Raw genomic sequence first — 26,671 nt, 5'->3', positions numbered from 1 at the left:
AATTACAGGAACTTGGAGAAGCCCTGGGAAATGTCATGCTTCTGAAGCACCTCTCAGACGCTTCTCTAAAGAAGAGAAATCTCCCCATTTGCTTGAAGAAGTAGGACATCACTAGTCTAAATCGCCTGAGCTAACCTGCTTGGTGTGATCTGACTTTAGTCCCTTGCCACCCTCCCTTTCCTTCTTTCTTCCTCCAACCAAAGGTTTGCATGGCAGTGTGCTTCAGTGGAAGCCTGAGGAAGCCCATGGAATAATTGACAGTGGATGCTGCCAAAGATGGATATGCAACACAAGCCATAGCCAGGACTACCTTATTACATCAACGCAAACAACAGGCAAAGAAAGTCTTTTCTACCTCTGCAAATGAACAACATCAACCAGCACATCAAGCAGATGCAGGTATGAAGCAGATTCTGAGAGGCATGTCTGCTTGATGTAGTTCTGACTACATTTGCTGATTCCAATCTTACCTCATAAAAGTCAGCCACTCACTCAGAAATACTTTAATGAGCCTTACACACTGCTTTGAGTCCTTTTTATTACCGCTATTACGCACTTTTGAGAAAAGCTATTTGGCATATGTTTTGGATTCTCCAGTGTTTATATAACAGCCATACTATACCTTAAATGTATCTTCACTGTTGGGATTAAACAGCTGGTGTTTCCCAGATCCCAAAATAATAGGGCCAGAAGCTTTGTTTTCTCCATAAGCGTAAAGGGATACTGTTGCTGTTGTGCCAGCTGTTGCAAAATCCCCAGTGACTACAGTAATCTTCCAGTCTCCTTCTGTAAAGTAAAAAATAAAATTAAAATGCTTTTATAACTGTTACTGATATGCAGCAAGTTACTTGAAAGATATAAATAAAATCATAGTTTATCCCAGGGACTGTAACTACTGTGCACCTAAAAGGTAATGATACTGGGAGAGGCAACAGAAGATTCGCTAAATTCTGCATCATTCAAACTCATCTTAGGCAAGTTATGTAACTTTAAAGATTTAGGAGGTTTGCAGCGTACTAAAGCTGGAAATATGAACACAGAGCCTAGTGAGATTTCTAGCAATAACCCCGTGGGCCATCACGGAAAAAACCCAACTTCCAGAATTTGGATTATGACAACACATATAATCAAGAAATGCAACAGGAAAAAGTATCAAAGTATCCCAATTAAGTACAATATCCGCTCATTTTATGTTGATGTGACACATCAACAAGAGGTCTCTTTGCCTGGATGGAGGCATGACAATGAGATTAGCATGAAAAAAAAAAGGATTTTAGAGAAAATTCTGACACTAGATGAGGACTCTTTAGAAAATCATTTTATATAAAGCTTCCCTGATACTAAAATGTCATCTTTGCTCCCATACAATGTACACAAGTTATTTAAACATCTGAAAGCAGCTTAATATAAATCTTATTTTAAAAAAGAACAATTCATAATTGGAAAATACATTTCAACGTTGGAAAAGCTGGGATCACATGCTCTCTACCCCTCTTTTGATTGCAGCTTTTGCCTGTATGAAACAAGTTCCACTTAGTGACTTAAATTCATTCTGCACAAGGCAAACAACAAATGAAATACCAGCCCACAGTCATCTTATAAATAAATGCCAGAGTGTACGCTGCAGTTTAATTAATCTGCATGAATTAAATCTATTATCTGACAGAAGTATTTAAGTTGGGCCAGCCCCATTATCCCTCAGTAATTTGCCCCACAAAGAATGAACCAGAGCGGGAAGTTTGATCTCCTGCTTGCCAAATTTTTGAGGTCTGGCTGATACCTGGTTTTGGAGGGTGGTAGATTTTTAAGTACATATAAATACACAGCTGGGAATTCAGAAAACAGCAACAGCTCATTTGGTCTGATCAATCAAACCTGGCCGAGGGTTGAGGGAGGTGATTCTCCCCCGGTACTCCATTCTGGTGAGATCCCACCTGAAGTACTGCATCCAGCTCTGGGGACCCCATCACAAGAAAGACATGGACCTGTTTGAGTGGGTCCAGAGGAGGGACATGAAAATGATCAGAGGGCTGGAATACCTCTCCTGTGAAGAAAGGTTGTTGTTCAGCCTGGAGAAGAGAAGGTTCCAGGGAGACCTTACTGCAGCCTTTCAATATATGCAAGGGAGGCTTATAAGAGAGCAAAGGCTTTTTACCAAGGTCTGTAGTGAAAGAACAAGGGGGAATGGTTTTAAACTGAAAGAGGGTAGATTTAGATAGGACATAAGGAAGAAATTTTTTACGATAAGGGTGGTAAGACACCAGAACATGTTGCCCAGAGAACTGTGGATGCTCCGTCACTGGAAGTGTTCAAGGTTAGGTTGGATGGGGCTTTGAGCAACCTGATTTAGTGAAAGATGTCCCTGTCCATGGCAGAGGCGGGGTGGACTAGATGATCTTTAAAGATCCGCTCTATCCCAAACCATTCTATGATTCTATAAAGGAAGTGAACCATCCAGTTTCCACTAAAAATTGTCAGCCTCCAGCTTGTAACAAACTCTTTTGTGCCTTTGAAAATTTGCATCCTCGTGGTTTTCTCTATAGACCCACTTTCTTTACAAAAGAACCATAGCACTAGGCTACAGAAGGATGAACATCAATTAGAAGGGTGAAAAGCCTCTATACACTGAAGGTGGAAACAAAGAGCATAAGGCAAGGGCTCCCTGCCCCATAGAAGAGCTCATTTACCAAAAAAAGTCAGCCTCTTCTGTTTTCAGACAATGTAATATTAATTCCTTAAAGTTCCTTATGACCATTTGGTTGGAAAATAAGGACAATTCAATTTACAAGTGCTTATGAAGAATGGTGCAGACAAAGGGTAAAATATGACCCACTACTCCTCCTAAAAATTCAAGTAACTGAGAAACAAATATTCATTTTAAAGCAGGAAAAATGTATTTTCTTTTGGACTTGTTCATTGTCTGATTTATTGTACCTCAAGTGGTTTTGATGGCCTTTTCTATTCTATTATCCTCTCCAAGTCTCTCTTTTGTTAAGCAATGCAGTTGGTACTCTTGAAACTGTATATTCTAGCTACCTCAGCTCCAGCCTCCAAAGGATAAGTGTAGTATCAGTAAACTATTTTGCACACAAGTACAACTCTCAAGGTAAAAAAAGGAATCAAACTTCCCCAAAAACATGACAAAAAGACGTTTGGTTTGCATTCCTTTATATTGACTTTGAGGTTTTTTCTTTCTCTGGAAAGAGACAGGACTTTATGCTTGAAGGACAATGTAGGTATAGGAGAAGAATCCTAAAATTTCTAATCTCTTTGACGCCAGAAATCCTCATTGCATTCCTTCATGCTTCCAAATAGAAACTGGAAACAGTAAGTATTACAAACACATAATTCTCATTCTCTTTGGCATAAAAAGCAGGTGTTTGTTCTGATGAAGTAGAATACCAATAGTTCCTTAATGACTGAAGAGGAATACACACTGAGGAAAAAAGAATACAGAAAAATGTGTAATGAGGTGACTTTCATTTAGCATACATGGAGAACAGGCACAAACTGACACCAAGTACATCCCTGGGGACATCAGAAAGTGGTACCATACCACAGATGACTTCCTAGAAATTGTCTTTTTTTTTCCTTTTCTAGAATATTAGAAACAATATGATACACTAAGAAGTTCTACTTCCCAGAAAAAGAATTTTATTTTACTAAAAAAATGTGATACAGAATAAAACTTAGATATTTATAAAAGCTCACGGGAAAAAAGTAAGTGAACAAAATCTCAGATCAACCACTCAACCAGGAATTGGAGCAGTCCCTGTAGGTGTGGGATACACAGCTTCAAGTCTCTTTCCCACTGTTCTGTGTTTCAGCAAGTGCCCCAAATGAGGCTATTTGGTGCGTATGCTTTTGGCTACCTAACTCTGCCTAACTCCGATTGAGACATTTGCAACAAACCCACCTTGCATTTCTGTGAAACAGGTCTTTCTGACAAAGCTGACCAGCTCTTCTAGACAGCACAAAGACATCTGTCTCACAGGGTCAGGACGAGAGTGCAGTGAACAAAATGTTCACTGCAAGACCAAGCCCATCTCCACTGAAGATAAACCAATTGGACACAGACTTAGTTTACTCCTGTTCTTTGCCACCTTTTGTTAGGCTTATGGGGCAGTTTTTATCTGCTGCAAATTTTACTGTATAACTAGACAAACACAGCTTAAGTGACACAGCGTAGAGATCCAGCTGTAGTGCAGAAAGGACTAAGCAGACTGATTTGAACTATGTGAAGGAGGATCTCTAGGTGCAGACCTTGCGGAAGCGAGGCGTGCAGAAGAGCTAAGGCACAAAGAGCGCTGAACAGATAGAAAATGAATGCCTTCTGAAAAAGGCATAGAAAGGAAGAAGGGCAAAGACACTTGTGATATAAAATAAAACTTATAATAGAGCCGGATTGGAATATAATTTCTAAAATATCTGGGTACAAATTTTATCATTAACTACTTGCCATAGGGACACTATTTAAGACAAAGTATTTGGGTCTTTGTGGATATCTTGATTGATATAATCAATTATGAATAAACATTTTCAAAATTTCTCCCAACAGCTCCTAAATTATTGTTCAACATACAGCATGAAGCCCTTCTCACAGCTGAGAAAATGTTATGTGTTATTAAGAAATGTAATTTAATCTGTGCTGTTTGCAAGGACAGAAAAGTCAAGCTGAACAAATATGAAATCACAGGTAAAACAGAAAATTAAAAACTAATGGTGAGAACAAAACTATATATAGCCCAGGAGAAAGAATCATGGTTTAAAATGTTAACTATAAAAAATATAAATTAAGATAGATCACCAATAAGTACTAAAAAAATATGAGTTTTCAAACTAACAGAGAGAAAATTAACGTTATGGAAAGAAAAATGACAGAATAAAAAGAAAGCATAAACAAAGTGATTTATTGTTTAAATTAAAATGTGAAGTTCAGAGTTTATTAAAATGTTCAAAGAGTGTGCTGTAATTAATGTTTTAAAACAAATACAAATGGCAACAAATGTGTAAAGCAATTAGTTCTGAAACAGAAACAGTCTTCATTAAAGACAGAAGACTAGAGCAGCATTTACCATTTGTTTCTTCTTGCATTTTCAGCTGTTGATGTATTTGAAATTCTGAAAAAAAAAACCAAAACCAAACCAACAGTTAATAAAGGATCTATCCTTTAACATTAAAGAAAAGGTTTGAAAGAAGAGATGAAAAAGACACTCTGTGATTCTAGCCAATACAAGAAAATGTTCCTTCTCATTCATTCCCTCATTACTTTCTCACTATCACCTATACTTATTATACAATGCAAACACAAAGTGTATTCTCTCAGAAATATAAGAAAGGAAGCTGCAAAATGGTTAACTCTGATATTTAAAGTGTAAATTCAGCCAAGATTTCTTCAGAGGAAAAAATTACAAATTACTGATCTTACTTCCATGAAGTTACAATAAACATTACCTTGAGGGTACAGCTCAATTTCTGAATGAATTATGCCTTGGGACATAAATGGAAGCCACCTAAGAATAAGAAAGAAAATAAGAAAGCAGGTAGGAATCCTTTTTTTCTCCACTATATTACCATATAACTGAATGATCCACATCTTATTTTCATACTGAATACATATAACAGCAAAGGGTGTCTACCTCTAAAATTTTAGTATTTGATTTGATAGATGTTAACGTAGAAATGATTTGACCCAACAAAGGATTTTATCTGTGCAAATGTAAGGGCTGTGTAAGTGTAAAATATACCTGTGTCAGGTTAAAAGACTCATGTGGCATGACTGTACTTATTTGTATAGCTAAACAGAAAAATATGGCACAAAACATTTTTTTCAGTACTATAGGTTGAGTGCTTATTATAATTTGTATGTATCTATTGCACTATTTCTTAAAATCAAAGTTCAGTGTTAAAAACAAAGATGGAACCAAATACTGCTCTTCCTTATTCCTCGTATGAACTGAGGACAGACTGATGAGTCTGAAAAAGTACAAATTAAGGTAAACATTGGTTAGGGTTCTTAGTCATGTTACTCTAGGCTACGGATAATTTTGAAACCTTTTCATTCAGCACATGGATTACCAACTCTTCTAGTTTCCTACTGCTTGGTAAAAAATCAGCTGGTCTTCTACAGGAAAAAAAAAATCACCGAGCTTCTGAGCTGTTGGTTTTTATTTACTCAGTCCACTTCCATGGACTCTCCAGGAATGACCTAAACCATTCAATCCCCTGTGAAGCCTGTTGGGAATCCAGTATAAGCTGGGCAGGATGATTCCAGAGTGGCTTTTGAGGGTTCCTTGGTTTTTGTCTTGAAAACATTAGCAGGCCAATTCATATAAGAACGAGTCCCTAAGAAATCAATTTTGTCTTAATAGACAGCTATTTATTTATATCACTTCTGCTAAAACCTGGCCACACAAGTATCTTCTGCAATCCTAAATGATAAAAAGTATCAGTCTGTAACTAACAAATACCGTATAAATGAAATCCAGTGAGAGCTGTTGAATGTTCAGAAACTAGTATCAGTTTAAGTCAGATAAAATGCTGATGTTTCCTTGGCTAAATGAGAAAAAAATACAGCATTTCATTCATATCCTGGATCATAAACTATTAATGTAAATAAAGCTGTGAGGCTGAAGATTAATAAAGATAGAGAGATTTCTGAAGAGCAAAAACTTCCCCCCTCCTTGAATAGAGCTCAGTGTTTCAGCTCTACATTTTGACCAACATGGAAGCTACCCCTGACCCCCACCGCTGACCTATTTTAACCCTTTTTCAGTGGCAGTGTTTCTTTGTAGAAAAGTTAGGAATGAAAAAACACCCCACTTCTCTCTCTTTCTTCTTGACAGTGTCTGTCACTGAACAATTTTTGCTGATCAACATCTGGTGTTAATTATCACAGAATTAATACAGCAACGTGCCCCAACATGCATCGTTCCTAAGCTGTGTTGCCCTGGCATGCACCATCCCTAAGCCGTGTTACTGGAGGACAGCTATGACAGAGAGCTGATTTTTCATGACTGAGGTAGGCAGCTGGCCTGATTTCTCTGTAGAACTTCCATTAGGAAATTTTACCTATATTATTTTAGAAAGGTAGCAACCACAGCTAGCAACAACAGCTGGTCTGCATCCAAGTCTACTCCAGAGAAATCCTCAGTCTTATACTACTATTTAAAAACATGTTACTGATTGAAGAAAGACCTCAGTTTTGGAGACTTTTATCAAAGTGAGAGAGAATCTTTATTCCTGTTTTTGAGGACGTGACACCAAGAGTTGCAAGAAGCTGTTCAAGTTTATGTAACAAATTCAAAAAGACCCAGACAAAATAACTAGGCATCCTGCATTTATTAAATACTATCAATTAAATACTATCAATTAAATAAATACTATTAATTCTAGTGCCTTGTTATATGGTCACATTGTTTCTCTACACTTCCTTCATTTCACTCGAATGATGCACATACCCACGCAATAGACTGCAAAACTGCAAACCCCAAATGTGGGATTACCATAATATTTTTCCAAATATGCAAAACGCAGTGTTTATCAATTGACTTTTAAGATTCTTGTTTAATAACTTAAATGGAACAACCACAAAATAATTCCGATTTTTGGGCATCCCATTTGTCTCTCTAGCAATACTGCTTATAAGAGAGTGAATGCTACTTCTGGATGGCAAATCTGTTTTCTTTCCCATTTAGAAATACACTTAATTTAGAACCTTTTTCTGTGCTTTATCTTTCCTTCCTGAATAGGTAAGTCATGCTTATAACACTGATCCTTGTATGATAAGGCTACACTGTACAATCTGGTAACACAGCCACAATATAAGCATTTAACCTTTGCTATGGACCATACAGCATATTAACTCAAGCAATCTGTTCTGCTACAACGCATTTTTGTGGACTGTATGAAACTGCAAAATAATCTAAATTTGCCTTTCCTTGGAAAATTCATATTTAGTACATTGATTGGCATGATACTGCTACTGATACGTATTTAAGAATATTTAAGAAAATTGTTGTAAAAATTACCTTTCACAACTGAAAACATATTCCAAGTTGTTCTCAGCTTCTCTGACAATGATTTTATCACAGTACCAGTACTGGGACTTGGCATTAGCCTCACAGCGCAACAGCACCTTCTGCAGTTTTCCAAGAGACACAGCTTCCACTTCAAAAGCATTGACCTAGAAGACGGAGGAGACATCACTCTGCAATTTGCCACCACTAAGTCCGCTTGAAAGTTGAAGTATTTTAAAAGCCTGATTAACTCTCACAATGTACAAAGATTCCCGCTGGTTTTAATGACAGCTGGACTGTATTCAAAGTGTTTGGATCTGAAAAGTTAAATGCCTTTTATCAGAGTAAATGAGAAAACACAACTAAAACCAGACTGCAGTAATAATACCAAATAAATTGGGTTTTCGGCCATCATCCAAAACGCTGCACACAACCCTTCGCTATTGTTTCAATACCTCGCTATTTGCAATTATTCTTCTCTAGGTAAGAATGAGTTAAAGCTATTATTTCCTTTGTTGATATTTATTTAAAATACAGACTTTCTCATTGTTTTCTCTTTTTGCTCTCACCTCCTCTACACTTTATTCTGCTGGAAGAGACTGAAATCTGACATGCCACTTTCCCGTTGTTATTCATCTAGGCTTGAGCTGGCAAAGTTTGTTTTCATAAGAGCATGAAGCTGATCAGGTGAAAGGTTCAGGTTGGTGATTTTCTCTCACAGTAAAGAGCATATAGCTTTCTCTCCCCAAATGTAACAGTCCAAGTCACACTTCTCAGTAAAAGGAGAATGAAGGAAAGAACTACATGGGAAAATTCATATCTGTAAAGTTCTCAGTCCTTAGCAAATGGCAGAACTGAGACTGCCTGTGCAACTTTAGTTCTCCCTTGTGTATATGTAATATATGATCAGAAGCTATTCACTCTGAAGGATCCCTGCCTCAAATTGTGCACAGGCAGGGCTGCAGCTTTTTAATACTTCTTTTTATCTTCATTATCTTGAAGACTCTATGCATTATTTACCGCAACCACCGAAACAGTTCGGTGAAGCAGAACTGATTTCCCCAGTGACTTCACTTTTGCACTTTTTCCATACTACCCCAGTTTTCTGGAAACACTGAAATGTGTTTTTTGAAAGGCCATCTGCATAATATTTCATTTTACCTATTTAGTTAAAGTACAGAGATTATTGCCAGAAACTGTCAAGATGCAAAGCAGTTCAGGTGCTCAACTGAGAAAGAGAGGGGTTAATTTATTGGCATATTTAGCATTTCAAAGAGCTTTCTTTGTCCAGAGCAGAATTCTCTTTGAACAAACCTCAGTTACAGCTGTGGTTGCTCAGAAAAGCTAAACTGGTTAGGCAGCAAGACAGAAGCACACAAAAAATGGTCACTCAGGGAAGCTTTAAGTGATTTGCCCAATATCATGTAGCATATCTGTGGCAGGGGTTAAATGAACTTGTTCAAGTCAGCACTCAACTGCCCCTGCCACAAAATGCTATGTCCCAGGCCCTGCCTTGCCACTCTGTACAATCCACTGTCTCCTTCACCCATTTCCATAACAAAGTACGCTTTGAGCCACCCCCCATAGCCCCTGTATAAATAATACACTGAATTTACTGTCAGTCTGGCTAGAATAATTCCCCCAGAAAACGCCACTTAAATTCTGAATTTCAGTTGGAATAGAACATTATAACTAATACATTAGTAATGGTATAAAATATGTATTTTTAAAATAGTATAGATACCTTTGAAGTTTCCCAGTGGGTTATTTTTATGCTTAGCCTTTTAGATACTGCTTTTTATTTTGTAATTAAGTATTCCACTAATAGCTTGACACTGTTTGTTAGACATACAAGTGCTAATTCTCAATAGCTCACAAAGGAAGAAACAGGCTTAATAGAAGGACATAAGAAGGCTAGTGACAGACCAAAGATTAAATTCAGTAGTTCCTGAAATTCGACCATACACTACTGCAGAAAATCAGGATGATGTATATTTTACTTGTGGAGGAGATCAGAGGTAATTGAAAGAAAAATGAATTTAAATCTGCCATGCATTAATCACAATATTATACTATTAGACATTAAAAGAAATACATAATGGACAGTCCTACTAAGATCTGAAATCATGGAACAATTTCTGTGCAGTCCTTTGGAATCAGCTGTACTCATTAAACCTTGGCAGAATATGTTTTATATTCACAGGCAGCTCTTCTCATCATCCTAAGGGGGTTCATATTATTTTTCTTCCCCTTTTCCTACCTGTGTTTTCACTCATTCTAGTTATTGCTGGATTAGTATAAAATTCTTTTCCTTAGTTCTTAAAAATTACTTTTCTAAATCTCTGTGATCTTTTTTATTAGGAACCTGTTAAGACCAGTAAAAGTTACTTAGTTTATATGGCTAATCAAATTGTTTTTCATACTTACCATTCCTCTCTGAAATGTCACTGGTATACCAGATTTATGCAGAAGTCTCAGACCAGAATCTCCTCTTTTTCCATAGATACACAGATAAACTGCAGAATCTGTGTCAGCTTGCTCCATGTCACCAGTGTAGACATAAACATGGTATAAAACAACTTCCGAAAATAATCAAAAGAAGAAAATACATGTATGATCACAATTCATTTTACTCACCACTCTAGCTTAATGGAAAGAATGCCAGCAAATTTGATTTGCAATTAATTTGCTGGAATATATTCTCCAGAAATCAGTCTAACTATCTGTTTTTAATATCCCTAAGACCACATTTATGAATATACAGCAGATGGAATATAATTCAGATTACATTAATACTGAAAACCATGTAACCGATATGTACGTAATTGTGCAACTGAAGTACACACATACTTGGATAGATAGGTTTTCCAGCTTCCACTACTGGCAGTTCACAGAGAAAATCTCTATCATCACGATTCTTTGACATCCATGTGTTTGGTGGAAAATTCAGTGTTTTCTTGCTCTTTAGATGTTGCAGTGTCACCTAGAGAAGAAGCGATTCCAGCTATGACTCAGTTCACTCTTTCCAGTGCTTTGCTTCTCAACAGCAAAACATATTTTTCTATATCTTTTTTTCTATCTCAGAAAACAATAACACAATCAGTAAATATGACATACAAAATTGCAGTATGAAAACATTTTTATTTCAGCGACTACTTTGAAACTTCTTACTAGAGAGGATCTTTATTCACACCCATGGTATTGCAGCTGAAACTGCCAGCATCTATTCTTTGAATATGCCTCAGACTTTAAAATTATCTTCTTGGAACAAAAAAATCTGTAATTGAAATTTCCTTTTTTGCCATAAGAAATGTCACCAATTCTGATTTCTGTCAGTGAGCCACCACTATGTAACACTGTTTGGAGTACTGAAGACAGTAAACTTTCCAGTAAGTGAGGTTAGGTGAGGCTGAGCTTTTGGAAGATGTGGAAAGTTTGGCACATTTTTATATTAAAATTAAACAGGATGATACTCATGATCTATATCCTTCTGAACTTTGGCAAGGAGAGGATATGTTGAAATATTAAATCAATTTTTATTATATTTGGCTCTTCTATAGCAGACCAAAAGACAACCTGGGTACCAAGACCCTCTATTTATTCCTCTGAAGATAGAATTCGAATTCTCAAGTTATTTGCCACTCTATCTTATGACATCTTGTTTCATATAAATAAAGCAGTTTCTTCTCTCTTTTATCAGAGCAGTTTTTCTCGGTCTTGAATTATAACAATGCTTACTACAGTTTTTTTCCATAGGCCTTCACTAGCAAAAGGAAATCAGTTCCAAAAAGTTGTCTTTCTGCAGTTGTGTTTTGAATGTGCAGATAGTATGCATAAACCTTGCAAACAAAATTATTAAAACAAGTATTCACATTCAAATTTTAACACAGGACAATATATGCCTTTATCCCACTTTTCCAATAAAATATTATTTTAAGTAAAATAAGCACTTTTTTAATACCAAAGCATGTATTTATTCTAACTTGAAATACTTTTGCAGCAGAGTCTTAATTTCTACTCTTTATTGGCAGAGCTCCCCCTGCTGATTCATAACAATTGCAAATATTAACTGCTCTGTCAGAAAAACACAGTGTTCAACCTGATTTATTTCTTTCTATGAAAAGAAATATTTGAAATATTTGAATCCCAGTTTACCCTACCAAATTTGGAGCAAATTGTTAAAAAAATATTTTGTAACAATCAGAACAGAAAGTAGGATTCCTGCAACTATTTGAGCAACTGAAATATTTATACTTACATTCAGTTTTGGTACAGTTACAGTTAGCGCCTTTGGGTTAATGTCAAAATCTGTTATTACTGTGTAATTCTGGTTGTCTAAATCAGGCTTTTTAAGATTTATTGAAGGCTGAAGGATAAGCTTGTGTCTTTTACAGATTCAAAATAAGAAACAAAAGACATACTTATGCACAATTCTGAAATAAATTTTACATGGGAGTCAGTATTAGCAAGAATTTAATATGAATTTCATCTGGTGAACATCACTAAATATCATGAGAAAAACAGTTAAAACAGAAGCAGAAAAGAATTATTCACCAATTGAAAAAACCAGGCAGTTTCTTTTTCCCTGAAAATGGTCGTAATTGTGAGCTATGTTTGGGCCAGTTAGGACCAGCCTACTCTTAAGCAAACTTTGTTCATTCTTCACATGTACTTGTCATGGGATAATCGTTGCTCCATCATTTTCAGTTTTTCATAGCTGGAATTTATAGCTAGAATCTCCCTAACACACACTGAACAGTACAGGCAAGCTTTCAGAAAGCAAAACTTGGTAGAGCCCATCAATACACTAAAATTGGTATCTATGAGCTACATGAATTAGGAATAATTACAAAATAATGCTACATATTTCCAGCTCTCAGATGATGGACTGTATCCATGCTTTTGTCATCTCTAAAGCAACCTAAGAAGGCAAAGCAATAAGAATGTATCACAATCAGCATTTTTTGATTTATGAAGCTGTGGCTTCATGAAAAGATGGGCTTTTAGTTCATAGATAAATTATTAAAGCAGAAAAAAATCACCATAAAAGATCTCACCCTTTGTAAGTTCCACTCTGATTGCTCATTCAGTAATTCATCGAGTTCAATTCTTATTTTGTAGATATTCCCAATGTTTTTTATTTTAACCTGAATAAAGCCAGAACAATACAGCATATAACTACAGGCAAAAATATATATAATTTACACTTTAAACTTGTGTGGTAGAGGCTGCATGCTGATTAAGTAAGGCCATGTCTTGCAAACTAAGACTGTATCCAATTCATGATTAAAAGACATTTCAGTCTCAGTCTCCCGCACATACAGAAGAAGGAGCACCCTAATGGCAAGCACAGGTCTATGAATTCTATGCTTAAAACTGTTACAGCCTTCAGGAAGTCTTGCAAAAAAATAACCCTAAACATTTCCCTTCCTGTACTTTCAATCATCACATGTGAAATAACTCAACAATCCAGTTCTCATTTATGCACAACCCCCTTTTGCCCTGTATTTCTACATTTTGCCGTTCATTCAGTTTGGACTATATTTCTAGAAACAATATAGCTACATCACATGTGGAAAAAAAATACATAAAACTACATCTTTATCTTTGCAATTGGTTCCAGATTTCTCTGAACCACTGCAGTATCTGAGTATACAGGAACAGCACACAACATTTGATTGGCAGATTTTGGATTATAGCATCCAGAAAGAGACTGCTTCTGTTTTGTCTAAACAGATTTCTGTCTGAGCCTTAGTTTGACCAAATTATAGCCTAGTAAAATTACAATGCTTGCCAGGGAAATGATTTGGCAGATATTTGAACTCTTCAAAGTTTAAAAAGTAAAAAAAAGTTGGTGAGGGCCATTCATGAGAGAAATGTGGAATACAAAATTAAATCCACTAAACCACAGGTCACGAATCTTTCATAATGCAGCACAGCAACATGACCATAAACCCCAGTATGTCAAAGTGAAGGATATAAAACTTTTGGAGACCTTAAAAAATAAGCTCTCAAAAGCTGGCAGAACACCTGCAAAACTTTGAAAATCACTGATACTATCTTCACTTTCTGACTATGATTTTCATTTATTTGCACTTTCTTGGCACTTTCAAGCATTATACATTGCATTTCAAGCTCTTAATTATGAAATCTACTCTATGCAATGCTATCTTATCCCATTTATCTGGGGTTTATTTGAAGTTTAACCATTATTTAAAGCAAGCATAAATCATTTTAGATCATTTGTAATGTACTGCTAGGAAAGGAAAAGTAAGTGCCTTATCATATTATTTCTCAAATAATACTTCTATTAATAAAAGGTTGGGTACAGCCTAATCCACTCCATCATTTACATCCAAAAAAGCTATTTACACTGTATAAAAATTATTTTCTTTTCATTCTCTTAGAAACACCTACTATTATCCACCCATTCTTTACCTTCATTAATAAAAAGCCCTCTTCTCTTTTCAGAGGTCAGAATTACCTCAGTTCCTATATCAGCTTTTAGCTGTCTCTTTGTGCTTTTGTATAACAAACTTTCATGGTATAGTCACAGTGTTACCATGCTTTAGTCAAAGATTTCTAGAAGCAAACAACTTTTACCCTTGATTTCCCTAATATTAAAAGGCACTTGGTAAATCACAATGGTTGTTTGAGAAAGAATCTGAGGAATTCACACCTGTATTTATACTGGTATAGTTGCTACATCAACCTGAATTTCATTAACAAAATAAATGCTAACTCCAGGCTTGCAACACTGATGTGACAATATGGTTCCTGTCTTTTCCATCGGCTTAAGAAAATTGCTTTGTTTTGTGGAGTCAGATTCCGATATCCTTGCTTTGCTGTATAATATTTCTCTCTATAAGTAGTCTTGTTAGAGGTAACCTGGAGACTTTGGGATTAAAGCAGTAGTAAAGTAAGGGTATGTATACAGTTTGACTGAAAAAACAACTATTGTCATTTCTCACATTTTACTCACAAACAAACCAACGAACCCACTTCTCAAGTAATGTGAGACACTGTCTTCTCATTCACAGAGCTGGTGTTCAGTGAACATAACAGCGCTGTCATGTTATCTGTTTATTCTAATAAATCCCTCTTTAGGCTTTTGGTTAAAAAAAAGTTACATTATCATTTCATGTATCAATACAAAACATAAATGTACCGAACTTTGTCAGAATGCAAAGAGTGACTTCTGCCTCAAAAAGCAGAGGTCTCCTAGAAGAAGCCCTCTGGTACCCTTGATTTTTCTCCTGCACAGTCTTAGAAAAGATTAAACAGACAATGACTACTCACATAGGTAAGGTAAGAGAGGGAAGGCCACATATGAATTGTTTTCATTTCTCAAGATAGTTCTACTTGAATTTTTCATAGTTGTGCATACTGCTGGTAAAGTGAAAGGTTAAAGAAAACTGACTCCAAATTGCCTGATTATTACAGGCTTTGGGAAGCTGTTTTCTTCCTAGAACTCCTGGCCAGAGCTATGATTAAGTGGACTACTTAAAAAAAAAAAAAAAAAAAAATTGTTATCTTCTGCTCTAGAAAATATCAGTGAAACCATATCAAGCTCAAAGATGTAAATGCTAAAAAGAAGATGTAATTTTTCTTAAGTCTTGCATTCCTATCCTCATTTCAAGACTTATCCTGCTAAACAGGTACAGGATAAAGTTTAAAGGGAAAAAAAGGAAGAAAGAGCTCTTACTCATAGGCCTTTTCTTTGTGGATTTATCTACTGCAGACTAAAGAGTGAAAAGCACTTTGGTGACATTTGCTGTTTCCTGCCTGAAAGCAATAGTGTCAGCGTGATGTAAAGAATCATAGCAGTAGCCCCAGGTGCTGAAAGATTCTGCTCTCTCACAGGATCAATATCCACAACACACAGCCATAATGGGCAATATCTATTTTACAGAAGAAAAATTGGTCCATCTCTTAAGAGTGTATGGATTAACATTGCAAACATGCTATTACCCGATGTTGCTTATAAATTATTCACTAATTAGGAGAACAGGATTCCCCGTGGATCAAAATATATAGCCTACACACTTAGAAAAGGAGCATTACAGTTGGTTATCTTCCTGACTATGCCCTATTCATAGAGAGTATTACTATTAATGTTATAGGCAGTAACAATCTTGGTTTGTACCGAGATTGTATTAGAAGAGTTGATAAGTGCAGAAAAAAAAAAAAAAAAATTGCACAAAATGTGAAATACATAACTTCTTCTTCAGTTAGCTGAAGACAGCAATATGCTACATGCATCTCAGACAGAAAGGTTTAAGCAAAACAGAAGTTTTAGCCACTTTGGTAGTTTCCTCTCAGCCTACCTAGACATAATTTCCTTATTATAATAGAAGTGGGTTTATTCTTAAATAATAGCAGAACCCTTTGTGTTTTCATGACATGATAACATGTAGGTTTTATTGGGCTTTTAGCAATTCCATAGGTAAAGCTTCTGGCATTTCAGCTATTAATAATATGGTAACAGAAAACAGAGTTTTCTTCCTTAACTGAAGCAATTCCAGAATATATATTTTATAGTATGCTTTGAAAACAGTATGCATGAAGATTTTGTTACTAAAGATCCCTAAATGATACACAAGTCTTATATCAGACATAGTGTGTTTAGGAGTGGATAGTTTCTAAAGCTAGTTTCAAATCAGTTACCTTAAAGAAATCAATCTACTCCTGCAGTTGTCCCATTTGGGCTACTATATGAGGGAGAGGGTGTTAAAAGAAAGAGCATTTCCTCTTTTGCTAACTATATGCACCAAGCTGATTTAATGCAGAATTCACAGAAATTAGACAGAGATTTATGGTGTGCAGTAAACATAGGAGAAAACCATTTTTTCTTTTCACATGACAGAATAATCTTTGGAAAGGTACACATTAAAATAATGTTCTTAGCCTTCATTAGCTACCTGAAACTCATCCTCCTGCCTGGGAAGAAACAGCTGCTTTCTGTTGTCCTTGCCAAGAGTTATTGGTCCAGCTGCTCCTCTGTCTCCATATATCCAGAGAATGACATTTGCTTCAGTTCCTGCATTTCCTGTCAGCATTGACACTTTCCATTCATCATCTGAAGGAAGGGGACACTCACCACCTTGGGGATTTCTCATTTCCTCTGTGAAGTACAGAACATTAGTGGGAGATGAAAATCAACATGAAACTGCCAGTCACTGTTGTAACTTTAGCACATAAGGAGACCATAACAGAGAGGGGATTGTATTTTTTCATGGCAAGTGAGATAGTCTGAAAAGATTGATTTATGTTTCTTGTCTAGACAAAAATGTACTGATTAGTTGAGCTACAAGAATCAACTGGAAAAGAACAAGTCTCTCTCACATGCTCTATCATCGTATTGTTCTTTATACATATTCTGGTGTAGCGTAAGGATGCTATGATGCAGAACTATGGCCATTAAATCAATATTTCTGGTTCCTTAGCCCAACATTAAGAAATGAGTGGAATTACTTGTAAATACTCCTCTAATGCCTTGTTGGGACATTATTAGCAGAATCACATGTCTGAGAATAGAGACAATTTTCATTTCAAATGAAAAAAAAATCATTCAGGAAATTAACTTTCTTCAAGTTAAATATTAATTAAATACTATAAAATACTCAAAAAAGAGCACAACATACCCTTGCCCAACCATACTTATGCATACAGTGCCAGCATTTGGGCTAAACAGGTTCTGCATGAATGAGACAATAGCAGCACAGTACCACTTTATGGATAAATTTCACAGCTTTAATGGCTGAGCAAATATAATTTTGGAAAACTTATATTTCACTTTAGAATGGCACCTAGTGATCTTTCATCTACCCTTAAGAGAAAAAAATAGATGTCAAATGGCACCTCTGCACATGTGATATGAAAAAATAGACTCTCTTGGGATGAAGGAATTTAGTTTTCAGTATTCTAATCAAGTGGAGTTTACAAACATCAGATGTCTGGAACACTACTTTTCAATAATGGGACAACTGACCATGAAGTCCTCTCCAAAAAAGGGAGTCCTTGCCCCCAAGAATTTATAATCTGTTCTGACACAAGAGGCAGGTATAAACCCTAAATTTGAAAAGATGAACCAACACATTGTCTATATACTGTGTCCTGCAGGGGTTCCCAAACTGCTCTTCATGAGGCCTTTTCATGCTACTACCAGGAGACTTAATATGCTAACCATAATGAATACAATCTGTGCTAGATTAATTTTCTTTTGTATCCCTCAGCTCATTCTTCATCCATTACATAGCTTTCTATGAACCAAGCTTTTGGAGGCCAGAGGCTCCAAACACGTAATGGAACTCACTTATAATTCTGCAGAATTCATAAATAGCCACTGATATGGGTTTGTTGAAGAATTCCCAATGCATCACTACGTGCGTTACTGCTGCACTACATACCTTGCTATGAGCGCGCTTTGCCTTTTTATTTGCTTGATTAAAATATTGTGCTGGGTTTCTCTGGGATACAGTTTTTCCCTTCACTTATTAAACTGTTTTTACCTCAAAGGCGGGGAAAAAAAACCCCCACAACCTAAAAAAAACACCCCAAACCAACCAGAAAAACAAGTGATGCAAAAGCAGTCACTTATCACCAGAAGAATGATGCCCAGCTAGTCCCTGAGGAACAACTACTTTGGAAAAACTCCTCTCCAGTTTTATTGCTGAGGATGACAATATACAATATGGAGTATCCTTCTGGTCAGTTGGGGTCAGCCGTCCCAGCTGTGTCCTCTCCCAACCTCTTGCCATCATCCCCCCCACCTACTCGCTGGGAGCGCGGAGTGAGAAACAGGGGTGGACTCAGTGCTGTGCAAGCACTGCTCAGCAACAGCTAAAATATTGGTGTGTTACCAACACTGCTTTGGTCACCAGGCTAAAACACAGCACCAGACAGACTGCTATGAAGAAAATGAAGTCCATCCCAGTCAAGCCCAGTACACATACTAAACAAAATAAAGCAATTATCTATGACAGAAATTTGCAAAATTTATCTGACTTTGCTTTGTTGCTAGCATTAAAATATAAGTTTGAAGGCAAATGAAAAACACTTTTGATCCTTGAGACTTGCTTCTTAATAAACTTTTATGAGCCACAAATTCCACATCCTGCTGAAACATCGCTGAAGCAAATTGGGTAAGTGAAGATGGATCGATTCAATATTAAGACATGGTCCTGATCTTCCTTTTACATCTCCTCAAATGTCACTTTTATGATATTAAACATTTTTTTTTACTTAAAAGTTGTACTCAAAAGGAATTATATAGTTGCTTGGATCATCAGGGTGTCCTATAGGTTAAATCAAGATGGTAACTAAAGCACTGAACCTGAATTATGATCCACTAGCATTGAACACAACTGATGTGGAATAATTGCATGAGGAATTGCAAAGGAATTAGGATCCAGTACAAAGTTCTATAATAAATAAGGACTAACTTCTGGAATCAGGGGAAATTTCAGCCCTGGTAAAGATTCTAAAATTTGGTTAATAAATTTTTAAGAAATTCAGAACTGTAGTGATATGACTTTTACAGCAGTGCATCTAATAGTGGTATGACTTTGGAATGGTTATAGTAATTTAGAAATAGGCAATAGTGTCATAATAATTGCTGGTTTTATTGTATTCTTCATCGTGACTGAGAGCAAGTTATTCTGAAAGAAAAAAGAAAATCCACAGACCAAAAATAAAGCAAAATGCAAACAACTTATGTTTACCTGAATAAAAAGTTAATTGCACTTGTCTTTCGGTGACTGAAATAACAGAACTATAGCAACGTAGTTGCTATAATAAATATTTTTGAGAACTTGACTATACATCTTTCTGTATCTGTAGTTACCTGACTCCTCACCTGTAACTCTGAAAGCTAGAGTTCCTTCCAGCTATCTAAAATCAAGAAGCATAAGGAATCCTAGGCTGCTCCGTATGCTTAGCACAAGAATTCCATACTTGGGCTATTGCTACCCAAAGCAGATACTGCAACCTCAAACTGTTACCTCTTGAAAACAATTATAATGTGCAAGCGATTCACAGGCTTGAAATGCTTTTTGTCTCATAGTTTACTGGCTCTTCTTATAGTTTACTGGCTCTTCTTACAAATGGAAATCAGTGGCTTTGATTAGGTACAGGCTAAAAATATTCCAGTCTGAAAAGAGGATTTGATGGTTACCCTGCATTAGTCATGGGAGTTTACACACTTCATGACACCATGCTGTAAATCTATTGCAACAAAAATTCATTCTGATAGGCCTGCATGAAAATGATGAAGTCACAATCCTTCACAAAGTTTCATAAAAATAACATTTTTTTTATTTACTTATCCTAAATTTAAAGCAAAAAGAATATTGTCTTGTCCCCGAAGATCATATGGTTGAGTGACACTTTTGAAATGAACCATCAGAAAAATTAATCTCTAGAGCAGAAGCTTGGACAATAAAGTTGATGCATTTTTATTACACCTTTTTGTATCATCATTTCCAATGTAAACCAAATGGAAATGAGATCACATTTTATTTGTATCTTATTTTCTCTTTTAAATAAAATATATTAAGAATTAATAGTAACTAACAGTATCCCAGACGTATAGGAAAGGAATGTGGAGCATATAGAAATAATTTCTCAGAGATACAATTTGTTAATACCAAACCACAAAGATGTTCTCAGTGCCACAGACTGTGTTTGTGTCATGGAAGCTAATGACATCTCTCCCCTTGCTTTCGCTGGCACACAGAGGCATGTTTTCACCATTGAAATTTAAATACGATTTGAGAAACAGAAGGAACAAGCAAAGAGGAAATCCCCAGTACCAAGCCATTTGGGAAAATCCATAAGATTCTTGCATGCTCGCTAGCTGATACATAATATGACACAAATCTGTATTTTCAGCAGGGCTGTTGATTTTGGCTTGCTTTCGCTACTCATAATGGAAGAGTAAAAAGGGGTTTTAAAAGACCCCACAATTATTGGTTTGAGTTTTTAGTGTCTTCTGCTTCATCTCCTTTATCCCTAGACTTTGTGGTCTTCTAACTGTATATACATAATTTCCCTTCTGTTTTGGGCAGCACAGTTGATTGGTATTGAGTCTATAATGGGGTGTCTTGCATGTGTTTTAGCTGTCTTGTCTCTGACACCCACTCAAATATCTCCATCCTGTGAGCTGTTAAGTAGAATCTGGGAGCTGCCATCATCCTTGTACAGTGAAGGAAGTTTCCTGAAGAACAGAGAACTCGCACTGCAACAGAAGCCCCAAATGCTATAGCACAGTTTTCAGTTTAATTAATCCTAAATCAATTACTACTTGCGAAAACAACAACCAAAACACAGCTACCAGTTAGCAGACACAGACATAAAAAAGATGCCCTGGTCAGCCTAAGGGTTAATCTGCTCTGAGTTTGGATGCTAAGCATACTGCTGGATTGTGTACTCAGTACAAACATCACCCTTTTTCGAATGTTAACTGGGAGTGAAAAAAGCAAATGAGTATTTAATGAATATCAATTTAAAAATTAAGGCTCACCTTTATATACCAAAAATCAGTTACCTTTAAAGTATTCTGAGCGAAAATACCTAACTAAAAATGAGCATTTTCTTTGAAGGGCAGAGTAACTTTGATACTTCTATTCATTTTGCATAACCAGAGTCCTCATTTATGAAAGTCAGAAATACTTCTTACAAAGTGCTATAGACTCTATGTAAGCAATTTCATGGCAGATATTGCTTCTATAAAAGCATCCTTTGTATCCAACCGTAAAAACACCCAGCTTCCTTGAAAGCAGGTTTGATGACTTGTGTGTTGTTGCCATGGGTTTCAGATACAGCATATCTCACCAGTTGCTGACAACCCACAACACTTTGAGAAGGCTTTGTGACACAATGATACAACATGAACTCTGATAGATTAGAAATGGAAAGTGGATGTTCTGAGCTAAGAATTGAAACAACATTGTCAGAGACAATTAACAGTAATTAATAATAATCCACACCTACGCTCTGAATTTAACCAGGATACTTTGGCTCAACTGACTTTATTTAAAATCCTTCCTGATACTTCGCATTATACCCATTATACTTCGCCATATTTGATATCTTGTTTACACTGCCAGACTTTTCATGTACACTTTGAAATAGCAGTCTGAGGACCAAGCTCAGAACCAAATCAGCAACCTGCCTGAATTATTTGCTACATGAATGCCTTTGGGACTACCTCTAGATGACTAAGCATGTCTCCCATAGTGGAAAATCTAGTATAATCTTGTCTTTAAAGCTCACTCAAGGTAACAGATGTTTTTCCACCATGTCAATGTGCCTCAATATGCTGTGTGGAGCTCAGCAGTTTCCATTTATCCCATCTGCTTTTCATTGCAATGTGACACAATTCAGGCTGTGCAGATAGGGTCCTTGGGTTCATTGAAATAAAAGAGAGGCATGAAGGAAACATGATCATCCCCACTCCTTAAGAGAGGTATCATTCCCTGTCTTGTTTAGGTCCTTTGTCACACCTTCTTTGTTTACTAAGATGCTGAATATTCCTGTAAAAGTTTTGAGTTGGTGAAATCAGTCTTAGACCATTTGTGCAACTTCTGTAGCTAAAGAAGAAAGTGGTTGTTTATTCTAGTAAAACACATCTGGTAGACTATCACTACAGAAGCATGACCAGAACGTTGTTTATCTATTCCTACCTCCCTAAACATAGGTATAAAGCTAGCCTGCAGTGCACCAAAACCTTACTCTTTCCCCCAGTGAATCATAAAGCAGAAAACATAAGTGTGAGAGAGAGCATGAATGAGAAATATTCCATTACTTTCAGTGAGCTTTGGATTGGGCTTGGTAGCACATCAATCTCTTAATTTCCACATAAATAGTCCTTATGACAGATGGCTAGTTACTTTTAAAAAAAAGGTAATGTGAAATTATTCAACAGTTACATGCTGATTGTTGCCTTATCAATATGCCACATTCCAGTGCCTTTTTAAAAAACAACAACCAGAAATATGTTTTATGTTGCATGTATGCATGCATAAATCAATAATCTAGAAAAGCTATTCATTGTCCTTCCTGAGGTAAGTCACTGCAAATGTGTACAGAGGGCAGACATAACACAATGCTATATCACAACTAGTTTATAAACTGTTGCTTACTTGAGGGTGGAAAAGTTGAAAGGCTTTGAGGTACTGGCTTCTGGGCTTTTGCTTGTTGGAGCTGAGATTCTCTGAAGTCTTTCTTCTCCTGACCGAGTGCTGCAGATGTTCCCATAGGCCCTTCCCGGCCAACTAAAACAATGAAATATAAATTCTGTCACTAGTTACTTAGTCATTTGCTTTTTTTTCCTCAGAAGCTTCCCTTATGTTCAGTGATAAACACTAACAACAGATTTCACAACTGTACAATGCAGTGGACACCAAAATCTTTTCTCTATATATTGCACAGCCACTAGCTATTATTAGCTTTTATTGTTAGAAGCATGCCATAGAAAGTGGAAAAAATCTGGCATTCCAATAAAAGTCCATTTACTGCTCTGAAAATCTAAGTAACAATTTAACATTGATGTACAAATAGAATGACTTGTTAAAATGTAGTTGTCCCCAAGATAAGCTCCTCCACCCCCCCGATGTTTCCTTTCTTAAGAGTGGGAATACTGAAATGAAAACTGCTAGAGGCCATTTCTGACAATATGAAGTGGCAAACAGACAATCTTGGTTGCTCTCATAGAAAATATTAGCTTTTTTTTATCTTTCTTTTACTGAGTAACAAGGATTCAGGAGAACTCAAGCCTGTAACAAAGTAACATTTAGCTTTATTTTAATGGCATGAGTAAGCCCTGCTTTGTTGAGAATTTCCATTGAAAACCTGCTCTTCCAAAAAGTAAAAAAGGAAAATACTTTCCTTGTTTCTACAAGGACACAGTGACAGAAATATTCTTGTCAGGGACTGAAGAGTAGGGATGCCATTACAGTGACTTTCATAATGCTTCTGTATGTCTCAGTCACAATATTTATAGAACAATTAATAAGACTGGTTATATGTTTTGATACTTTCTCTTTCCTGGTAAAAGCATTCAATGTGACCCTGTTCTGCTTGTGTCTGGCAAAAATCCGAATTCTCAATTTTGAACTGATGTCCAGTTTAGCATTTTCATGAGATATTTCATTTCTTGATCCCTGTGACTATGTCCACCAGATAAGAACACAAGTACTGTAATTCCACTGTTTTCTGCAGTTACAGTCCAAGTCAGGCTGGCTATGTTTGGTAACCAGTTGTTCACCAAATTAAAAACTTAATTCTCCTGAAGGAGAAGAGGCAAGCAGACAGTCCAGTGACAGTGATCCAGAGTGTGCTGAAAGCTAATTTCTGAGTCCTGGCTCGTTGACTAGAACAGGTCAGCTCCCTAGTGAGGGAGCTTTCTGACTGCAATAGCTCTTGAATCTGACCATGGGACAGAAGAATCACATAATCAATATACTAGTGGGGGAAGTACAATGTATTCCACACCATTAATAAAGAACCTGAGCACTGCCAAGCAGGCCTTCTCTAAAGTCTACTGCTTTCCCTATAAAATCAGGAAACACTGTGGTATAGCTGACAGCAAGACATCTCCCAGGCTTCCATAATCTGTGGCCAGAATGGGCAATAAACCCAGGAAGTCAACTCCATCTCTAACTTGTCACCTGTTTCGATTCTAATGCTCAAATGTTTATTTGTTCAGTAAAAAAATAGATTTCTCCTGTATCATTTACTGTTATAAAAAGAAAGAAATGAAGAAAAATTAACTCGCTACACAGGAGAAATTAAGTATGGACACAATAAACTTTTCACCTTTAAAATTACTGAAACATAACAAAGGAAATGTGTCAATCTAGCTTTTACACTTTTGCTTTGAATTTGTTGTTCAGAAACACTAATCACTAAAGCAAACTGTAGAATATTAAGAAATTACATACATTTGATGACCTGTGGGTAGAAAAAAATATTTCTCTCTCCAGTGTTAATGACTGGCTTAGTCTGGCCATCCGGCAGGAGACCAACATATATCCCTTTATTTCTCACTGATTCTAGACTTACAGATGCAGTTTCCAAATTCTTCTCAATTTTAAAGTGACAGTATTCATCACCTGTGCCCTAGGAAATTAAAAACAGCAATGTTAATTTAACAACTGAATTGATGTAGCTGGGCAATTTGGATGTTTCTTAAGACTTAAATATTACTAACTTCTAATAACATTTCCAATTTACTTTAAGTTCTTCACGATGTCCTATATTATTACACACATACATATATACATATCTTGGCCTTGCTTATTTCTTTATGAACAGAAAGACAGATCACTTAATTTGAGTAAGTAAAAGATTGCATGTGAAAGCATTCCGATTTCTGTTAGGATTTAGGCAAAGCCTAGGATATATTCAAAGGAGTTTCCCACTTAATCAACCTACATCTTAATTATTCATTAGTGGGTTTTATCTTCAATTTATTTAGGCTCAATACCACTTTAAACCCCTGAACATGTTTGTGCTCTGCCACATTCAAAACAATTATATCAGTTCATAGCAAACAGACATAGGATTAGTAAACACTGAGTCTAATGAGCAAATGCTAATTTCTCACTCGCTTTTTTGCTCTCAAATGTAAATCTGCAATAGTTAAAATTCCTGCAGGTGGAGAATACTATAGATCCAAAAATCAGAATATTTCAACCATCCCCCAAGCCTACTTTTATTACTAAATATACAGGCTACTGGTGAGGTATTTCAAGAATAAACTCAATGTGGTTGCCTGATGAAGAAAAAAAATCAGGGTCTTCATTTCAGACAAAACAGAATCATTTGTAAAAGCTAGGATGCCAACACCACTTCAACATCTTCCAAACTCACACCAGTGTAACTGTGTTTTTTTAATGAAAATCAAATCAGCACAACAGAATCTTGACAGAGAGTCAGCAGCTATCCAGCAACAAATAAATTTTAACTGCATCCACATTCTCAATAGTTTAAAAATATAATCAGATCTTTACAATCAAGTGCCAAATAGACATGACAGCCTCTCTTGCTATATTTTTCTATCTTTCCTTGGGCAAATGAAGGAAAAGATCTGAAAATTTTTCAATCTCAACAATGTTTTACCCCATTTTTATCCAAGCAAGTAAAAAAATATTCTCTGCTATCACTGAAAATTTACTCAAACTATCTGCAGAGGGAAATACAAAAAAGAACTGCTTACTGTTCCATTACACTGATCATCTTTGATTTTCAGATACATTCTCGGGTTTCTCACACTTTCAAACATGCAGACTCCAGAGCCAACTTTATACACCTTCCAGTAGGATTCCTGCTGCTGCTGACCTGCTCCACTGCAGCTCCCATCAGGTCGAAGGGACAGAGCCTGGCAGAGACTTGTGTTGAGCAGAATGATGGCACCATGGTGAAACACACCCTGCAGAACAGAGACGAGAAGTCCATTGTGAATAGCACAGCTTTTCTCCATATTAAACTTTGACACTTATATTGTTCATACTGATTTATTTTTAAGAACTTACTACTGTGTTTCCATGTATAAAACGTAAATTAGTAAGTCCCAAGTGATTCAAGTTTACCTCCAGCCTTTGAATATTTGCTGCTTTCTGTGCAGACATTAACCTGGACAGTGGAAATCC

The 26,671-nt window shown here is 36.3% G+C and overlaps 1 protein-coding gene across 1 annotated transcript in view; it reads right to left on the bottom strand.

The window, feature by feature from the left end:
• The window catches only part of RP1 (RP1 axonemal microtubule associated), a 181,594-nt gene that overhangs the window by 116,929 nt on the left and 37,994 nt on the right, over positions 1–26,671 (bottom strand). Inside the window, exons 14-23 of the mRNA XM_075705067.1 lie at positions 26,239–26,451; positions 24,962–25,139; positions 23,162–23,293; positions 16,940–17,142; positions 13,076–13,165; positions 10,869–11,001; positions 10,446–10,597; positions 8,031–8,185; positions 5,455–5,513; positions 623–786 (exon numbers count right to left, since the gene is read on the bottom strand). Coding sequence (XP_075561182.1) covers positions 623–786; positions 5,455–5,513; positions 8,031–8,185; positions 10,446–10,597; positions 10,869–11,001; positions 13,076–13,165; positions 16,940–17,142; positions 23,162–23,293; positions 24,962–25,139; positions 26,239–26,451 — 1,479 coding nt within the window. The remainder of the gene's footprint in view (positions 1–622; positions 787–5,454; positions 5,514–8,030; positions 8,186–10,445; positions 10,598–10,868; positions 11,002–13,075; positions 13,166–16,939; positions 17,143–23,161; positions 23,294–24,961; positions 25,140–26,238; positions 26,452–26,671) is intronic.

This window comes from Pelecanus crispus, chromosome 2, assembly GCF_030463565.1.
Source record: "Pelecanus crispus isolate bPelCri1 chromosome 2, bPelCri1.pri, whole genome shotgun sequence".
Taxonomy (NCBI): Eukaryota; Metazoa; Chordata; class Aves; order Pelecaniformes; family Pelecanidae; genus Pelecanus; species Pelecanus crispus.
The sequence above is the reverse complement of the archived record's forward strand: the minus strand, read 5'-3'. Positions and strand labels throughout refer to the sequence as shown.